General features: G+C 36.1%; 2 protein-coding genes across 5 annotated transcripts; both read right to left on the bottom strand.

Annotated features, from left to right (window-relative positions):
- Positions 1-656: 656 nt before the first annotated feature.
- On the bottom strand, positions 657-20893 carry Tpst (tyrosylprotein sulfotransferase). Of its 4 annotated transcripts, none has more exons than XM_068302740.1 (7): positions 20350-20893; positions 8272-8402; positions 5728-5968; positions 5458-5637; positions 4906-5042; positions 4649-4847; positions 657-2033 (listed from the first exon to the last, which is right to left on the bottom strand). In XM_068302740.1, the coding sequence occupies exons 1-7, from the start codon at positions 20392-20394 to the stop codon at positions 1683-1685; spliced, it is 1284 nt and encodes a 427-aa protein (XP_068158841.1). In that variant the 5' UTR covers positions 20395-20893; the 3' UTR covers positions 657-1682. The 4 variants fall into 4 exon arrangements, with proteins under 4 accessions (XP_068158841.1, XP_068158839.1, XP_068158840.1 ...); XM_068302738.1 differs by lacking the exon at positions 20350-20893 and adding an exon at positions 10107-10268; XM_068302739.1 differs by lacking the exon at positions 20350-20893 and adding an exon at positions 10119-10268.
- On the bottom strand, positions 10293-11029 carry LOC137586635 (uncharacterized). Its single transcript, XM_068302742.1, has one exon. The coding sequence runs from the start codon at positions 11027-11029 to the stop codon at positions 10907-10909; it is 123 nt and encodes a 40-aa protein (XP_068158843.1). The 3' UTR covers positions 10293-10906.
- Positions 20894-20920: the final 27 nt, after the last annotated feature.

Raw genomic sequence — 20920 nt, 5'->3', positions numbered from 1 at the left:
GTTGTTGTTTTTTTCTCCTTTTTTTGCAGCGTACAGTTGAAAATCAAATAATAAACAAAATGCTCTATCGAATTCTTTCAAGTCATATTAATGGTGAGATTTGGTTAGATTATTTCTATACATATATATATATATGCATGTATGTATGTATATATAGAGTTATATGGTTGTTATCTTTTTGTTTATGTCTGATTGTCTGTCAGCTGCAATTATGCTGTTCTCTCTATGCATAGGCAAAACTCATAAGTGAATCAAAACTCAAATACACATTCAGATGGGATTGAACTACTCACAAATATACACATATATAATGTTTGTATGTTTGTTGGTTTAATTGCATATCGTTTTATTTAGCAGCTATTTATTTAATATGCAGATTAGATTAATCAACATCCCAACATTTATTCCATTTATTATTTTGAAGCATTTCATTTGCGTTTTATTTATTGTCAGCAATTTAAAAACATTTTTTTTTTCTTCTTGAGTGCAAGGTCTATGCTAAATAAGTAGCAAGTAAGTACCACACCACACACACACACACACTCGCACACACACACACATACACACTCAGTGCCGGACGGACCGCTTACTTAACTTTGCCCTTTTTATTCGTAAAAATAGTTAAACTAAAATCTAAAAAAAAATCATTCTACAAATTTAGTCTTTAAGCCTGTCCCCGTTTTTGTTTTGCTATAATCTTGTTTTTTGTTTTTATATATATGTCACACATAATCCATTTAAAATCTATTACAACTTTTTCAATTTACATTTAGACATTTATATAGTGATTAAAATTAATTTTTACATTCAGTCAATTTATTGCAACAAAAAACAGTTTCCATTCATTTTAAATTTGAAGCTACTACGTTTTTTTCTCTTTTCTCTAATTTATTAATATATGTATAATATATATATATTTATAAGTATATATTTATGTATTTATATTTAAAAGCTCTCATATATTCATTCAATGTTACCCATAAAAACTAGTGGAAAAAAAAAACACTTTGTAGAAGGTAAAATCAAAAAAAAAAAAAAAAAAAAAAAAAAAAAGTGAAAGGAGGACAGGGAAAGTTGAATAAGAGATTCACAACAAAATCAAAGGAGAAACGAAAGCAATACCAGGAAGTAGAAATAGGAATAGAAATCTACAGCCCAATGGTAAATCTAACAAATGAACTAAATTTAGTTTAGATATATGTATATACTTATTGATGGAGAATTCTCTAGATTCTCAATTTGTTTTTCTTAGTTTTTGGTGGTCTTTCGCAACTTTACTCATCATTATTATTATTATTATTATAATTGTTATTATTATTGTGGGACACGACACACAATGTGAACAGACATGTATATGTATATGTAACTATCCTCTGATCTCTATCTAACTAATCTGAACCCACATCTGAGGGGGTAAGGGGATTGGATTAATACAATGAAATATACACGTATATATATATATATATGTATTTATATATATATGTATATATAAATTAAAGTTTTCTTTTTTGTATGTATTTTCTAAGCTTGTTCTTGTTGTTGTTTGTTGTTTTCATGATGTTCACGTCGTTTGCATTCGCTTCCCTGTTTTTGCTTTTTTCCGTTCCTGGTTCTGTGTTTCCGTGTCTGTGTCTACTAATTCAATGGTTGCCACGTGGCAGTCTTATGGGTGTATGTGGATATCATGTATCCACCAGTGGGCCAATATCCTGATTTGTGCTCTTCTCCAGCAATGGCGGCGGCATTTGTTTTATCGTTATGACATCCTTTGCATTTGGCTGCAACAGCTGCAATGACTCTAGCCGCAATTTGCGTTCCCTCTCCCGTTCCTCTTCCCTTTCGTGTTTGCTTTCATGTTCATGTTGTAGCTGCTGTTGCGGATGATGTTGTTGCTGTTGTTGTTGCTGTTGTTGTTCCTCTGGTATCATTTTGTTAATATTATATATATTATTTGTGTTGTCCTCATTCGATTTGGTATCCATTTGAAGCACTTTCTTGGCCTTACTTTCCCACAATATGCGATTGGCTTTTAGCTAAAATATTCCAAAATTTAATACAATTTATGATTAATTCTGACAAAGCACATATATGTAGGTATATAGAGATCGATTGCTCAAAGAGTTGTTATTTTAGTTATTATCAAGTTTGTCGTTGTTGTTGTTGTTGCTGTTGGTTTTCCCCCTTCATTATTGGCTTAGTTAGAAGGCAAATGAAAATATAACAAACTCTATTTAATATAAAGAGTTTATATCCCAAATCTAGAAATAAAAAACCTCAGGATTCAACTATTTTATGGATTGATTGAATTTAAATTAATTTTTTTGTGTAAAGTGTCCTTTTTGTCATTTTGCTACCTCTCCGAGCCTGTGTCTTTCAACCATTTTCATTTGTTATTTATTTCTTTTGCGCATAAAATTAATACGCAGGGTGCAATGTGCCGGCGGATTGATAAATATTATAAATGCAAAATGAGAAAAAATGCGAAAAATGTCAATTAATTAAAATATTTGCCATTAACATAAATTAAGGCTTTTTAATGAAATTGGCGTCCTTCCAATTGATATTAATGGCGCTTGACAGCATATCAGATGCCAGATGACGATGTCGCCGGATGGTAATATGGCTACAGAAACTTCAATCAATCTGCCAGTTTCAGGTGCAGCAACAGCAGCAGCAGCAACAGCAACTGAGGCAGTTGACGCATGTTGCAGGTTGCCAAAACCCCATCTCATATGAATAGGGGGATCAGGAGATGCCTGGGGACCAAGTCTGCGGGTTATTAGCAGTTAACTTTCCCCCTTAACTACCTTTACCCTCTTTGTACAGTGGTATGTACAAATGTAGGTATAAATTGTCAATTGCGGCTGAAACCCCTCCGCCACACACACACACAAATAGCCTCTGCTCTTTCGTTCGTTCAGAATTTCGCAATTTCAACTGTCAAACAGAGAAATCGCAATTGTGGCAATTGGCAGAAGCAAAAAAAAAAACCAACCATAAATAAAACATTTGAAAGTCAAAGTTAAACTGAAATGGAATCGAAAAATACCTATTGTGCCTACTCTATCTCTCTCTCACTTCCCCCTCCGCCAGGCTGTGTCTCCTGTTCTTAATTTATGAACAGTTCTCGAGTTGCAAGCGCAAATATATAGCTCATCCGTACTGAACTCAACTTGACTCGACTCAAAGACTCAACGACTCGACGACTCGTTTTCCTTCTCGAGTCTAATTAATTAACAGCTAATTTAATGCGCCGTTGGAGCAGCTGGCCGGGACACTCACACACACACACACACTAACACATAGCTCGACAGGATGTGGATGCACAAGCAGCCCTTAAAAGAATGCCAGAAAAAGAACGAACGAACGAAAACAAGAGAGAAAAAAAACAATATTTAATAATAATAAAAAAACGAGGTGCCGGGTCGGGTAAATGGTGAAAACGGGAAAAAAGGAAACGTGGCAACATAAATGAAAGAGGGAAATCTTAGTGACTGAGAGTTAGGAGGTCATATTAACCATTTTTGCATAGAGCTTGAAGCAATTACAAATTTAAACAGTCATTCAAATTACGCACACATTGTTAGTACTCACGGAAAGAAGAATCAAATTATGTGCATACTTTTAGGCTGCATATTTATTTATGCTATATAGCGTTTAACCAACACTCTGAAGGAATGGTGGAGCATTTAGCTACCTATGAGGTATCCGTATGTGTTGACCCCCCTAAAGTATGCAGCAGCCATTCTCAAAGTGCTTTATAGTTAAAAAAAAAAAAAACAAATTTTCCGACTTGTTTAGGGAACAAATTGAGCCCAATTCAATTACGATTGAATAGTTATTTTATTCTCTTTTGGATTTTTTGTTTTGGTTGCTTAAGTGACCTATGCAAAGAATTGGAACAAGAAAACCTTTTACCTGTTAACATTTTGTCTTTTATTCCTAGCTTTTGTATAGTATTTTAAGGACATCTCTTTCATATTCAAGTTTACCTGTTTATGCCCAAGAGAGTAAAAAACCATTTGGCTTCCTTACCAAACGTCATCATTATCATCATCATTATTATCGTTTTCATTCTTATCGATATGACCAGGCTGGGGCGTACCTACTACAAACATATGTCAGCTCTTTCTCTCTCTCTCTCTCTATATATATATCCCTCTCTGGAGGGACCAATACCAACAACAAAAACAGCATCAAACAACAACAAAACTAAAAGTAGCTGCAAGTCAAAGAAAATAGAGCAAGGAAAAAAAGAAAAGGAGAAAACAAAAAAAAAGTGGGCTTGGGGGAGGCTAAAAAAATATTGCAAGGGTGCAAAACGAAAAAGGCAAAGTGCAAAAAACAAACAAACACAAATCGTAGTACACACATACAGAAACAGAAACAGGAAGAGATATGACAAATGGGAGCAGGAGCAGAGCAGGACCAGGAGCAGGAGCAGGAGTAGGTGGATGAGTATGGAAAATATGCTGGGATAACTAACCGATGAATGAAACTTGAGTGCTCGTGCTCGTGGGAGTTGGGAAAAGGTTGGGAGTTGGTTGGCTGGTTTACATGACAACGAAATCCCAATGTTTCGTGCGAGCCGGCATGTATATATCCTGCCTATCTAAACCATTTACGGATTGTGTTTGCTGCACCTTACCTTTGACGTATTATCCTCCACCCAAGCATCTGGCTTACCGTAGTCCGGTGGATTCGCATACGGATCGTAGCCCAATACAGACAGCATGGGCGCTATATCGGCCATATCTCGTACAACGTCTCCAGGTATCTGACCGACCCATTTGGACAAAGCTTCCAGATTAACTGGCTTAATCACCTGATCCGACGAACGTTCCACTCTGAAAGTGTAACAAAATGTTAGAATTCAACAAAACCTCTGTCGTGTTCAAAACTTACTTTGATAATGGCACACCGTTCGGTTTGTTGATAAACTCTTCATGATGTAATACCGCATCATTCCATGGCACGTCCAGAAATTTCAATATTTTACGCATCCATTCCTCTGGATGCAAAACGAGCTGCTCATAGTAAACCTGCATAACAATGAAACAAGCAAAGCAAATGGAAGATACTTGAATGTCATACACATTTTCAAAGCAAATGCTACAAAAGCCGCGATTCCACAATGTTCGTTCGTTGAGGCACACACACGGATACACACAATATACCCTATCTAGATGTCCACTGAAAGTATGTAGTTTAAGCTAAACACCCTACTTAAAGAGTAAATTCAATGCTTTTTAAGTTCAGAGGCGCATCTAGGGATTTGAAATGGGCTATAGCATACTTTAGGGAGTAAATTTCGCCCAATTATGTACATTCCTAGCTTTGCCAATATTATTTTAAAACATTTTAAGTATTGAGTATATTGAATATGAAATGTTATTTTATCAATGGACATTTTCTTTGCTTTTCAATGATTCTGAGGGGAAGGGGCGAAGGACTTACCATCATACAACGGTCCTTGCCAATATCACGGCACTGTTCGTGCATCACCTCAATGGCATGATTCCACTTCTGCATACACTGGCGGTAGCTGGTTAAATCGAAGCCGGTGATTGTCACCTTGCGAGATATAATCGAATGAACTGTCGCCCTGCCATCGCGCACCATGAATAGAAATTTTGCCTGTAACATAGAGACCAGCCCGGTCATATATATGTATGTTTGTAAGCGAGAAAATGGCAAAGTGTATATATGTAGTTTGTGTATACTTACATTGGGAAATAGCTCGATTACATAGGAGCCCATTTTCAGCGTCAACGGATCCTTGTTACACAAACGCGGCGCCGGCTCACCATGTTTCGCAATGATTTCCAAGCAAAATTGTGCAATGGCACTGTTCATGACCTCTTTGGTAATGCCGGCCTCCTGCAGGCGTAGTGACTCCTTTTCGGACTTTAGCCAATGTGAACGGAGTTGTAGAATGCGCGGAATGACGCGAGTCTCCTGCCCGCAGCTGTGCAAAAGAAACCAAAGAGGGGAGAACACGATGATGACGATGATGCTGATGATGAAAGACACAAGTGTCGGGGGCTTACAGCTAGAAACTGTGTCTCTATATGGGTGTTTCGCGCTTTTATGCTGGCTTTTATGTATCAACAGTGAACGAACTTTCGGTTTATGATATCGACATTCACAGCAGCAGTCAGCGCAGGAGCAGGAGCAGGAGCAGTAGCCAGCGGGGCAAAATCTATGTACATATGTACATACATACATATATCCAAATTCAGTTGCACTGATGATGCCTGTTGCAGCATTTTGTTCACTTTTCTGATTTTCTAATGCAACCGACAAAATGGATGAGAGTAAGCAAACCACCCCTTCCCCCCTCTAGCCTTTGGCGGAAAACTCACTCAACTCAATGGTTAGAATGCCTGTAATCAAACTCGGTTTGCCAAAATTGATTACTGATTGTACAATTACCATAAATAAAATCTCCCTTTTCCCCCTTATATCGTTTCCCTTGTGTTTGTATGTCTTCTCTCTCTGTGTGTGTGTGTGTGTGCGCGCGTATCTAATCAATTATGAAAATTTCGATGCGAGTCATTCACGTCTGTGGCAGAAATAGAATCATAATATTCTCATTCATTTTAACCAAATGTAATTGCAGAAATCAAACAAAATATCAACTAGAATCTCTTTTTTTTCTCTAAAATTTGCATAATTGTTGACCTCAGCAAAAAAATAAAACAATTATACAGAAACTTGAATATCGATTAAACAGTAAAGTATTAAAATTTTTAAATAATTGTTAAAGTTTTTCCTAAAAGTAGGCAATGAAAGTTGCTTTTTATTTTAATCGAAAGGTTAAGTTTCTGAATACTAGGCAAATCTTTAAATAAGTAAAGAAAGGCTAATGTAAATTAAGATTAACGTCTTTTGCCCTTTCCAAACATTGTTTGGCTTTGTTTTTAAATGCAACATTGTTCATTTTTTATAGTTTTACTATTTGCTCTCAATGTTTAATTCAACAATTTGGTTTTTTTATTAGGCCACAACTTAAAATTGTCTTTTTTTCTCTTAAATAGAATAGAATGCAGCAGATTAAAGAATTTTATTAATTTATCTAATGGTATTTTCCCTAAGTACAAAAGTCTAAAATGATTTTTGTTCGTTTGGCATAAACTAATTCGCTTGGTTTGACCCATTGAAATGTATATTTTTGTCATTATTTTGTGGTAGTTTCATAGTTTGCATTTATTTATTTTGACTAAAGGTTTCCATTTTAAATGGAATTGGCTCAAATAATTCCATTTATTATTCACACCTCAGCTGACAAAACTTTTGGAATTTCTATGAGCAGAAACCAACCAACGAAGAACCTCGTCTACCTTGTCATGCTAATTTCTTGTCTTGGGGCCAGAAGCAAAGTTACATAAAGCCGGACCGCCCTCACAACCACCCAACCACCCACCTTGTTTCTCTTATCCTTGCTTGATTTCGTTTTGAATTTTTATACCCCCTAGACATGGCTTCACTTTTCTGTGAAATATTTTAGAATTATTTCAAAAATATCTGCAAGTATTTACTAAATATAATCTCAAGATAGTTTTCTCTTAATAAAAACTTGTAAATGTTCTACAAATTAAAGGGTATTTAATGCGTGTGGCATTTAGAGTTTTGGCTTATACGAGTTTTGTCTTTTGGCGCCGTAACGGAAGTAAGTTTTTTCTCTCTATCTCTCTTTCTTTTTTTTTTAAATAGCGGAAATTACGCTGTGCAGTCATCAGAAAAAGAGCGAGCGTGACTGCTGCTGCCATCAGAAGTAAAAAAAAAAAACAACAAATTGTTAACACAATCATAGCAACGTTGCTACAGAGCTTTTCCTCTCATACATCTCCTCCGTCTCCGTCTCGGCCTCCGCCTCCGCCACCGCCACCGTTTTGGCCTTCTGCTCCTCCTGCTTACCATTTAGCCACCATATCATCGTGATGGTGGTGACGGTTAATTATTCAAGCGTAATAAAAAATTTAATAATTTAGACTATGGGCAAAAGATGTAAAAAGTCCATAGACCATCAGAAGCCATGAATCAGAGAAACTTTATACTAAAAAATTCTTAGATAAGTTCATTGCACGTTACGCCCCCTTTGATTGGGTTTGTCATTGAATTTGCAATGCACTTTTTACTATGTATGTATATTCGTTGCCTTACTGAAAAGTCAAATATCGAGTTGAATCTGCGGTTAGGCATAATCATTTCTACATTTCTATAGGGTACATTTGATTGTGGAAGGAAGAGAGAAAAGGAAAAACTTACCGCACATCAGGATGAGCATCCAACATGGCGCGCATCAATGTCGTCCCAGATCTGGGTACACCGCCTATGAATATTAATGGCATCTCACGGTTGTATGAATACTGCCGTTGATTGTCATCTGTGACGTATTTCTACAATGTGTGTGTGTGGGTGTGTGTGTAAGAGAAGAACAAAAAAAATTGAATTAGGGGACAATTTTACAGGCCAAAATAATAATGATAATAACAGCTGTTACTTAAGCTGTTCTTTTGGCACTCTCTAAAGGTAATAACTTTATCAAATCCAAGAGATACATCGATAAAGTTTGTTATCATTCAAGTAAATGCTTTTTGGGGCTTGTCATTGGTATTTGATCGATCTAATGACCTATTGATTTTTCCCCTTATATACATATGTATCTCTCCCCATACCATTTGGTGTGTACTAGATAACAAATGTTAGAGTAAACAAATCTCTTACCCCCTCCCCAGTCCTCTTTCAATGAAATTGATAAGGATAAAGCACGTAGCACAATAAATACTCGTAGAGGGGGAGAGCAAGAGGGGAAAGTAAACTTATCAGCCAAAAATAACATTTGTTTTTGGGGATTTCTTAATTGAAATATAACTAAATGTGATTAATGATTTCACACTATGTCAAAACAGCTTTAACTTGAATCAATAGAACTACGAAAACTTCTCTTGTATTGAAATAAATAAGTACAAGCATTAAGTCTTGTCCATATAATCAGTTTCTCTCTCTCTCTTTCTCTGTCTATCTGGCATGGACATTTGATCCATTTCTAAACAAAAATTTCTTGAAAATATTTGCACATCTCAATTGTGCATTCATTCGGAAGTGAAAGAGAAACACAGAGGGGAAAAACAAAACTTCACACAGTGTTTAAGAATAAACATCGTGGGCATCTGAAATGGCAGCAAAATATACAAAACATAAAACAAAAACAAGTCAAAAAGATTCATATGACAATTATTGCTTACCTCCAACCAAAATATGCGTCCACACTCTGTGGAAAAGCATTTAAGATTATAACAACGGCGCAATATCAAGTCGCATAAGCATTTTTAAGAACAATTGTCGCCTCCTAGTGACGGGACTCATATTTACTGAATATAATAGTTGACCACTGCTCTAACCTTTCTACTAATAAGCTGGAAACTCAGCTACAAACAAAACTACGAGATGCATTTAAGAAGTCATCGAAAAATATCTAATTCAAGGATATTAAACAAACTAAATCAAATACATTCAGGAAGAATTGAATTAAAGTATTATCACTCGAATTTCGCAACTAACTGCTTTCTTTTCTTCTTCTTCATTGACTTCTTGAGCTGCTAAGGATTTTCATGGACTTCTTTACTCACAGAATCCAAAAGGAAAAAAGCTAATAGAGTTTGTAGCTAGTTTGTCTAAAACTACTAAAAATGTAACTGATGCAGTTATTTTCTTTGGCTTATGATTGTTATGCAAATGTTTAGATCACACCTCGCTTATAGACTCAAAATGTTGGTAGGAGGATTGCGTCATGTATGAAGAGTATGTAGCTGCTTGGTAATTCCTGGTACTGGAATGGACGGAGGGATGGCAAATGAGTTCTCCTGGAGTTGTCCAAACCTAATCCTCATACTTTCGAATTCTATTCTACAAAAAAAATTTCACATTGCAAGCAGAGCTAACCGAGCTGACTTGAAAACGTTGTGTGGGCGTATCGTTTTGGTTGGTTGTTTGTAGAACGGGCGTATTGCGCAGGGATAGGGTCAGGTTTGGTCAGGTTTTGGTGCTTTTCGTTTGTTTGCTTGTTTATTTGTTTGGTTTGTTGGTCGGTTGTTACATACCTCAACGCGTACCATTTGCGAGGCGACCAATTCATTCGAGGCATCCAGCTTGAATAGACATGTTGGACGCAATTCGGTGAATTTAAATAGGAACATGGTGATGACTATGATGCCGATGAGGACCCATAGGGTCACCTTCTTGTTGCGATATGGCAGACGCATCTTAATTAACTTTTGAGCAAAATGTTTTCCTCTTCTTACTTCTTTTTCTTGCGGGGTTTTTTTCCTTGATTTGTTTTGTTTTGTTTCGCACAAAGCAAAAATTAAATATAAATTATAATTATGAGTTGCTGTCTTGCTGCCTTTTCCTATGGTGTCTTTTTTGCTGTTTCCGTTTCCGTTGCTAGTTTTGCTTTCCGTTTGTTTATTTTTGCCAAGGCAAGAAGGACTTGGCCAAGTTGTACTTGGACTTGGACTTCGTTTACTACGTCGACTGCGACGTTATGCTTCTCTTGTTCGTGTTGATGACGCTTATGGTGATGACGTTGATTGCTTTGCATTTCCTCGCCTTTATCTCTCTCCTCGTTCCTCTCTCTCTATCTCTTTGTCTGCACAGGATCTTCTTTTTTGTCTTCTTCTTGTTTTGAGCCAGGTGGTGTGAAATTAAATTCTTAAAGTTACGATCCTCCACTGTCCACTTGCCACTTTGAACTGACGACTGTCAAAGTGAAATTATTATTCGAAAATGTTTTTTCTTTTTTTTCTTTCTTGTTATAGATTTTTTAACTGAATTCAATTCCTGAATGTGCGTTCTCTCTTTTTCTCTCTCTCACACACACACACTCACTGTGTGTGTTTGCTCAGTTGTTCACAAATAGCTTCCAGCCCAGGGACTTGACGAGTTGAAATGCCAAATAGACTGGAACCAGTGTTAGTGATATATACACATAATAACTCCAATTTCCAGTTATTTCCTCCGTCATAGCTGTGAAATGTAAAGAAGAAAACAAAGACACACACACATTATAGAAGAGTAACAATGGAAAAGTCAAAATGAAACAAAGATTATAATAAAAGACAACAAAACACCTGTTTCCTTATAGACAATGATTAATTAGAAACACAACAAACAAACACGAATTAACAAATAACAAAAAAAATCGATTCATGACGTGACCAAGAAACATTCTTGGTAAGGAACAAACAAAGCGAAAAATCGGACTACAGACCCAAAAAAAAAATATAACACACGGCATAAGCCACTTAGTTGCCTTCAACATTTGATGTTCTCTAGTTTAAGTGCCTCGGCACTTTCATTCATACAGACAGACGACACAGATGTGTGTGTGTGTGTGTGTGTGTGTTGTATGGAGAAGTTTTAGTTCTAGTCTCCCTCTTGTGTCCGTAGATGTAAACTTCTTCATTGCAAGTACAGTAAATAATGTAAATTCATCAGAGAAACTTCACAACTCTTCACTAACTAATTTGAGTTGTAGGCTTAGTAAATAAACACTTTAAATTGGAAATCATTAAAGCAATCTCCAACTTTAAGCCGAGACTGAACTGAAACTCGTACTTTGAAAACGTTAGCATACCTTTGGGTGCTTTCGTCATTCAAATGATTCAGTTTGGTTTTACATAACTCTCATTTGTCACTTATTGCAGAGTCTTTACTGTAGTTTTTGAGAGCTTTTGGGAGTAAATTGAAGTACTAAGAGGAGCAGGAGCGCCATCCTTCAGTCTTTTTGGGCTGCCATAGACGGTTCGTTGAATGGATGGATGGATGCTTCAAATGGAATGGTTCAAAAAGGAATGGTAGAGATGGAGTAACATGCACAAATACAGACACATGACACATAGGTACATACATAGAACACACACACTTAACAAATCTGTCAAGTTCCAGCAATGGCAACGACAACTCAAGTGTTGCAAACGGTGTCGGCTGGTTGGAGTTGGATTGTCGGTTAAGTTTAATCTCCACAACGCTAACTAAGTGAAGTAACCAGTGTTGGGTCGACCAAATGTGGCAGTAGGTACTATCTGCGTATGTATGTGTGTGTACTGATGAAAGGTGAAATACTATCCCGTTACACAATTTGCATGTGCCTTTTCAGTATATATTTGAATGTAACATTTGATTCAGATTTAGATTACCACACAAACATGCATCTTTCGGGCATGCCGTAAATTAAACGTGCCTTGTTGTAATTCTCAACCAGTTTTAGCACTGAGAGAGTTCAAAATTAAAGTTTAACAGCTTTAACTTCTTTTCGGATAAAAGAAAACATTAATACATTAATGCTAACCATTTTTGGGACTAATCTATGGCTGTTTGTTCGAGAGAAAAATTTCACTGTTAAATTGTGGGGAAGGGAGGGAGGTAGGGATCTCTCTCTCTCTCTGCGTGTGGCATACATTTTTCTACGACTTTAGATTATTTTTTTTCCCCAAACCAAGAAAATAATAAAATAAAAAGTCATTTCTCTCATATTTGGCATACTAAAATTTGTGTGCCTTACGTGTGTGTGTGTGTGTGTGGGTACACATTCATTTCTATACTATAAAGTATTTTACATGCACAGTGTCTTGGAATGAGAGTGGAAAACACAGAAAAAAAACTTTTTAGAACAAAAATTACTATTCTTACTGTCTGTGTCTCTTTCACTCTAGTATTGTTCTATCTCTTTCTCTCTCTCTCACTCTCTGCTTGTGTTTTATATCTTTCTCCTGGCCCCTTCTTGTTTTTTCCTAGCCACCCTGAATATGGGGAAGCAAACAACAAGTGAAAAAGTCCTAAAAGGAAAGTTGAGGCAACGCCTTCGAGTTACCCTGCAAACAACTTATCTTAACTTATTGAGAAGTAATATCAATTTATTTGATCTTCTCTGCTCTATTTACTTTTCTCTTGTGGCTAAAACTAAAGGGTATTACAAAAATTCAATAAGCCAAAAGAGTTGCCTATTTTGTTGAATGATGAAACATGCTAAGGTGCAACATCTCTATGTCTCTCTCTTTCTCTCCCTCTGTCTGCCTGTTCTTCTCAAGTATCTCAAATTTATAAGCGTGTAAATTTGTTTGAGGAAAACTAAGCAACTAAGCCATTCACCATTCACATTCAGCTCATCTCCGACCGACAGAGCTGCTTCGACTGGGTCTATGATTTCAAATTACCTATTAAAGAAGGAAACTAAGCTTCATCCAGTCTAACCACAACTAATCTCAAACTTTTTTAAACATCTCAAACTTGTTCAAACACAAATTTGTATTGTGTAATTTGAATTCAAGTGCCCTTCGCTTAGTTGGTACAGGGTATCCAAATATGCTTCTGCTTCAACTTGCTTAAGGTATTTTTAGTTTTCCGAAAAATCTCTTGAATATAAATACAAACACATGTAAGTGGCGGGGATTTACCACCAGCTCTTGAGCTATGAAGTAATTTAAAGGTATTTACATCTCATGCGATTATTTTGCATAAACATTTCAAACAAACCTCGCTCAGTTTTAATTTGTGAGAACCAACAATAGACAGATATGTACGTGTTGTTTGTTTCACACTCCTCCACTTAAGTTTAATGGGATTTTGGTTTTGTTTTTGTTTTCGTTTTCGGTTTGTTCTTGTGTGCCTATGCATATGGTGTTGTTTCTTTAAAAAAAAGCCTTAAAAACTGATTTCTGCATTGAAAAACTATAAAATGGAGAGAGAAGAAACCTGCCAGGCAAAGTTGAAGTAACAGCATTATATTGGTAACGAGTTGAGTTAATGGAAAAAGACACAAAGTTCCCATCAAGACGTCAAGTTCCCTTGAATGTTAGAGAATTGACAAAACGTTTTGTTTCTTTATTGTTTAAACGATTTCTACGTGGCATGGTCAACAGAATTCAAGTTTGAAGAAGAACGTGAAGAAATTTTATTATGATGACTCAACCCACTGACTGGGAGTTCATCCGACCCATAGAGAAAGAGTATATTGCCTTCCACGCGACTCTAGTTACATGGTAAAAGTTATTTTACTGTCTTTTTTTCAGTTAGTTAGGACAGTGGGTCAACACTAAAACGAACAACATTTATCTTGGGTCTTAGATAGTGCAGTTTTATGAATGGTAAAAAGCGTTTTAAAAATGAACTAAAATGAAAATGAAATATTTGCACAGTGAAGCAAAACGCTGTTACATGAGATAAAAGAAAAGACACTAGAGCCAGCTAGGGGCAGGGAGTGACTTAAGAGGGGAGCAGCAGTTACCGTTAGGGATCTAAATACTAAAGCAAAAGATCGCGTGGCACCTAGCACCAAGAAAATGTGTTAATTAAAACGTAACGTTTGATAATCACACAAAAACGAGAAAGAGCATATAAATATCTAATAATTCAATTTGTCTCCTCATAGGTGAATAAACTTAAGACATGAATAAATAAAAAAAAAGCCAAAACTTATATACCCTTCTCTTGGAACTTTAGATAAAGTCGTTTGAGCTGATTAGATCCGTCAAATGTTAAATCTCAGACTGAATGGGACACCAGAGTACCAGACAAAGCAAAGAATCTTTGTAAATCTGTTAAAATAAGCGAAAGTTCACCCAACTTGCCAACTTTCAAATAATCTCTTGAAAAGTGTTGAACATATCTCTGATTATGACACCCGCAACTAACGGAAGATAAATTTTTGTTTCAGTTGAACCAACTACTCAGAAATTCATGCCACTGCATCCAGTTGGATCAATAAGAAGCTTATTCTGAATGCCATTAAAGGCGACTCTCGAATTCTGAAAGACTTTTTTACTTAAGAGCGGAGGGCCAACTGAATGAATGGTTATTCATCCTCAGTTTTAACATGAAATACAAAAATGTTGTCTGCTTTTTGCAATGGCTTAAATATGTAAATATCTAGCAAAGTGACTTTATTGTCTGCAAACTTTAAAATTGATTTGATTTGGCAAACAGAAACTACAATTACATCAAGTATACGCCCCACTTTTAATATCTGTACTTGGCCAAAACAATTTGTACTAATTGTTAAATTTTTGGCCCATATTTTGGCTTTTAGGTCAATATTTTCGTATTTCAATTCAATCCCAAAATAAATTGTCAATTAAAAGAGAAAAAGTAATTAACACCCCAGCAAAGGCAGAAGTAGCAGCAGCTGGCAAAAACCAGATATCAAAAAAATTTATACATATGTATGTACATATATATAAAAACCAAACAGAGTCATTGAACTCTAAACTGATTCTGGTCTTTGGTTCTGCAAGTGTTTTTGGTTTTTGTTTAAATGCAGAGAGAGGAAAAAAGAGAGAGAGAGAAAGACAGTGGCGAATTAGGGATAGAGACATCTCCTCAGTTACTATGGAAACGATCCTTCACTTTGGATGGGTAACACTGAAAGTGGATCACTATTTGAAATTCCTTTTGACCAAACAAATCTCAAACGTTGAATTCGAATGCAATTCTTGTGTTTTTTGTATTACTAATAGATTTTAATCCAGCCCTGCAAAAGAATATGTAAACGGATTGAATTCAGAAATATATTGAAACAATTGGCTCGATGCCGATGTCAGCAAAAAATACAACTAAACACACGAGCCAAAAACAAAAACAAAAACGAAGAAAGCCCGACTTTGAAATTGTGCAACAATGTCTACACAAACTGTGGAAACTGCAAACTGCATTGTTGGCAAAATTGGTAGGAACGGGGAACGGAAATGGTTTGGTGGCTTGGTGGTTTGGTGGTTGGGCGGTTTGGTGGGTGGGAGGGAGGAATGCGTGCATGCGCGCTCGCGATTTGCTGTGGTGGGGTGAAAAGAATTGATAAGCACGCTAGATGATTTTTTTTTTTTTGCTTTTATTTTCTTTTGCCTTTACTTTTCTTTTTCATTTCTATTTTTTTTTTATTTATTATGTCATTTACAATTTGAAGTTCAGTCGTTTCATCGGGTTATCAACTTAGCTTGACAAAAGAGCTTACGTGTCGCTGAGAATTTCTCGTTATTTGAAAAGCCATTAAAACAAACTTGGCTCATCCTCTTTAGGACTCCTCTCTCTCTGTGTCCCTATCACACACACACACACTACTTACTTCTCCCTCGTAGGAATTTTTGTCGTTCAACTTTTTAATAGAGCGTAGCAGAAGTTGACTTACACAGTCCCCCCCACACTTTCACCTCTCCCGACCCGCCCACTGCTCTGGCATCTTTTTTCCTCCTAACATTCTTTCGTTAGGCAATTTGTTCGTTTGGCTGATTGCCTTGGCCAAGAGTAGAAAAATAGAAAAGAAACAAAAAAAAAAACACCACAAAAAGAGATAATAGGAAAAATTTACAAATTTTGCATATTTCGTTTAATTTTCATTTATTATTTTATTTGAATATGTTTTTCATACCCAAATGGGTGTAGACCGGCGTATGTGTGTGTGTGTGTCTGAATGTGTGAATGATAAATGCGTAAATGCTTCTTCATTATTAGTTTAGAGAATTTTCCAAACTGGCCATGGAAATTTAAATACCCTTGCCAATTCCAGGTATGAGCTCGACGAGAGTATACGTTAATCGGAAAGTCATTCGAATACAAGTTTATTCGAGTAAAACGAAAGTAGAGTATAGGCAAGAGAATTAAAACTTCGGCATGAACCTAAATACCTTGAAAAAAGTAAGCCGATTCTTTAAGTTTTTATATCTTTTCTGCAGTTTCGCATTTCTTTTGTTATTGCTTTTGTCTGGGAAACGAATTACCGGAAAAAGCAACAGGTAAAGGTTTAAATATGCTAATACAACAATGCTGAAATTTCCCATCCATATACACATATGTAAATATGTATGTAACTGACCAAATGGTCGACGAAAACCCCCCAAAAAATTGTATAATCCATTCTTTTAGTTTAATTCCAAAGACCAAAAAAACATTTCCCAGGGTGAAGGAGAAGAGCTCAAAAGAAATGAATTTTTGATTATAATTGGCCTTATCAAGGTTTTAGTATTAGCCAAGGCAATTTCTAGGCCCTCGCCCTGCCCGCCTTTGCCTGTCACGCTCTAAAACGTTTTAATGTAAAACTTTTGAATTCAAACGAATACAAATCTACTGAAAGAGTTATTCGAACCACCCTATGAATCATCCAATTAGCCAATCCAATTTTATGGAACATTTGGTAACATGTTTTAAGAAACTTAAAACCTTAAATCAAACAATTGCTAGTAGGTGGCTATCAATCGTCTTAGTACTTTCTTTATAGATGTAGGAGGAGGAAACATAAAGTATGACCAAATTTATTAACTTCACATAAAAGATAACATCTTTTCCACTCTTCCTAGAGATGATATTCAATATATATTCCCCAGAATTTGCCACTTTTCAGTCAAAATGGAAATAAACCTCTGCTAGTTAATAATAAAGATTGATTCGTAATTTGTTGAATAGTTTAACGAAGTTAATGCAAAAAGGTAAAACATTGTAGGGAAACTTTTAACATTCAATAAATCAATTATCACAAACACAGGGTGTACATGTCGGTCAGTCACTGGGTGTGAATCAACTTTATATAATTGAGTTTCCCTATTAGTTTTATGATTTAATTCTAGTTGAAGCGTATAAAGAACATGTGAGGCACAAACTCTTTTTTGTTTAATTTCATGCAGCTGAGCACAGAGAGAGAGCGAAGGAGAAAGAGAGACACAGAGTGGGGAGAAAAGTGAAGGGAGGGTCACATCTAATAAGGGCACTTTTGGGCCACTTGTTTCTTGAAATTGAAAACCATGAAACGCATTTAAAAGATGAAGTGACAACTGGCATACTGATGATATCACACATACACACACATATGGTGTAGGGTGGAGGGGGGGTTGTTCTTGGAGCAGGGGATTGGTGAAGTGAAACAGAGTGTATAAATATAACAAGTGCCAAGTGAAATATGTACATAAAATAAGCCAACAAACAGTGAAAGAGAGACAGCCAACAGAGAGACAGTCTCTCTAGTGAAAGAGAAGTGAGGAGAATGTGGGAAGAAGTGAGTGCAGGGGGAGGGAGAAGGAGGACAAAAAGGAGTTTTTGTTTGTTTGCAAGCTCTTCTTGTGGCAGCTGCGACTAATTGTTGATGGGTAGAAATATTTTAAACGGGGGGCCAACAGAACGCGGGAACGAGAGTTGACAGACAGGACGCAAGAGGTCTCCCTGCGAAAAGTGCAACAAACTTTGAGAAACACACACAAAACTAAAATACACACACACACACAGGCACACCCCCAGAAACGAAATAGAAAGCAACATTCAACTATAGCCGAATAATGTATACCCTTTAGTGTATGATTTAAAAAGTCAAAGCAATGTCAAAGCATCTCGGAGAAACACTTTTTAACTAATCTTATCGCTCATATCATCTCTTAACTAGTTTTAACACAGACATTAATATATATACATAGTTATTAACTAAGAGCAAATAAAGTGCATTAAATTAAACAAACTTTAATCATACAAAATTTCTTTCTCCCCGATTATTAAAGATTTCCCTTTTTAAAATTACAGACCTAGATCTTCTAGTGAATCAGGGACTGAAACATATATATCATTTTGGCAGTGTATACAGCTCGTCGTCTTTTTCCATATGTATGTATTAAGTTAGGAAGCGCGTCAAACATAGAAAATGCCGAAAGAGAAAAAACTTGCCTGAATTTTTAAATTTTTTTGCATTATGCATACAATGTGTCTGTTTGTCTCTCTTTCTCTTAGAGTGTGTGTGTGTGTGTGTGTGTGTGTGGCAAACGATTTGAAGAGTTGCAACTACAGCTGCAGCATCATCATGCTGCCGGCAAAGGGCGCTTCATTTGTTCGCCACCAAAACGCAAACGTCGTATTCACCAAACGTTTGCCTTTAAGCAACATTTTCGTTATACTTTTGATTTTTATTCACTATATGCAAAAAACAAAAAGGAAAACCAAACAGGGTATATCAGAAAGGTAAGGGCTTTCGATCCTAGAGAGTATTCGATAGAATTTCACAGTGTTCTGAAGGATTTTTCATAATCTGATAATGCCAGTCTATGTCAATCAAATGATTTTAACAGAAATCTCATGGTATGTAGATTATAAACGCTTAGGATCTCCTGTAATAATTATTTTTGACATTATTTATACATATTATATTTTTACACTCATTATTGGTTAATGATTATTGGATTGGTCTGTATAGCTAATGGACAAAACCTTGAATCACAATCGCTCTAATAATAATGATAATTTCCGTATGCATAAGTAAATCAATTACGTATCCAATATACAAATATAGATATTTTTTAATTGCCAAATACATATGTAGTTGTACATTTAAATAATGAGCGAATGCAAATGATTCGTAGTTCCGTTGAATTTCTCAATCGTGACATGAAATCGTTTTTATATCAACAGCTGTTCCATATAGTTGAACAACTGGACGGGAATACCCTTAACTTTGCCCATTACCCGTGCACCTCCTCGAGGCAAAACCAAAGAGTGGTGCGAGCACTTCACTGTGGGTCCCAAAAACCAAATCAAATGATGACGATCATCATGATGATGAAGAAATACGCAAAGTGTATTGAAATTGAAGTGGCAAAAGGAGTCGCAGTCGCAGTTTCGTAGGAACGTCGACGTCGAAATAAAACCGCAAATGGGAAGATGACTGCGCGGCACAGTGCAAAAAAACTCTTTGATAAATTAGGAAATTGAACCTAAGCAGTGATAACAAGTTGATTCTCTTCTGATTCATGTTTTAGACAGAAAAAAAGGGCAAATTATTCAAAATTAATAATTAAAAAATTATCTCGAACCTGTTGTTGGGGCTTGCACGATAAAGCCAATTGTATACATATACATATAGTACTTTTATACGAATCCAGATACACAACTTATCTTTATAATTAGGAATAATTGAATCTTACATCAAAGACACGGCACAACTATGTAGTTACAATATATTCTTGGAGTTTTATGATGGAAGAGAATCAAAACAAACGGTAAAACTATAATTTTTACAACCAACATTATTTTGAGCTGACTTTGGCCACTGTGCGACAGCAACAACAATAACAAGAGCAACAGGAACGACCACAAACAATTTTTGCTTAGATGACGTAGGCTCTCCCCCATCGCCACTCGCCCCTACCCACTTCCACAACAAACTCAACATCGACACACTAAAAACAGTTGAAACGAAAGTAGAAGAAGAAGCGTTCATACACTTTTTTCTCATACCCAATTTGATTACTAACTATCTTTAAATAGTTAATACTATTGAGAAATATTTATAAGCAATATATGTATATTTTAGGAGGGGATATTTACTCGTTTTGATTTGATTTCGTTGCTGCTACTATCGATATTATTCATTAATCATTATTCTTCGTCGGCTGCTGCTGCTGCTATCAAGAAGGAATCGAACTTTTGTTGTTGCACGTCTCTTGGCCCGCTGGTTCTTTAGACGTATCGATGGCGCGCTCGGATGAATGGAGGAAGGGGTGAGGGGGAGGATTCTTCCAAGTGTTTGCACTTGTTGTACAATTCAGAATTCCTTCACTAACACACACGCACACGGAGAGAGAGGCTAACGCACCGAAACTCACACACACGCAAAGAAGACGAGCCAAACTTTTCTTTTCTCTCCTTTTTCTTTTTTTGTTAATTTTTATTAAACTGCAAAAAAAAATCACCATAAAGTCAGGCACAATATCAATCATTAATTTTTGGTATTGGAAACAAATGAAAAAAAAAAAACACAAACACGCAGCCACATACACATTAACAAAATAAGCCAACATGAACAACTATTAACAATATTTATCAACAAATTACAAATCCATCACAGAAAAAACACGAACACGTCTGACTTTTGGATGCCGCTGATAAACACTGAAAG

This window comes from Drosophila tropicalis, unplaced genomic scaffold (genome assembly GCF_018151085.1).
Source record: "Drosophila tropicalis isolate 14030-0801.00 unplaced genomic scaffold, ASM1815108v1 contig_158, whole genome shotgun sequence".
NCBI lineage: Eukaryota > Metazoa > Arthropoda > Insecta > Diptera > Drosophilidae > Drosophila > Drosophila tropicalis.
The sequence above is the reverse complement of the archived record's forward strand: the minus strand, read 5'-3'. Positions and strand labels throughout refer to the sequence as shown.

Bases quoted from the DNA above. Each gene is read 5' to 3' on its own strand.
- Tpst (XM_068302738.1), bottom strand. From the start codon at position 10,268: ATGCGTCTGCCATATCGCAACAAGAAGGTGACCCTATGGGTCCTCATC. The intron at 5,043-5,457 runs GTAAGTCCTTCG...ATTGTTATGCAG, and splicing joins GCAAGGACCGTTGTATGATG to GTTTACTATGAGCAGCTCGT. The intron at 4,848-4,905 runs GTAAGTTTTGAA...TTACACTTTCAG, and splicing joins AACGGTGTGCCATTATCAAA to AGTGGAACGTTCGTCGGATC.
- LOC137586635 (XM_068302742.1), bottom strand. From the start codon at position 11,029: ATGACGGAGGAAATAACTGGAAATTGGAGTTATTATGTGTATATATCA.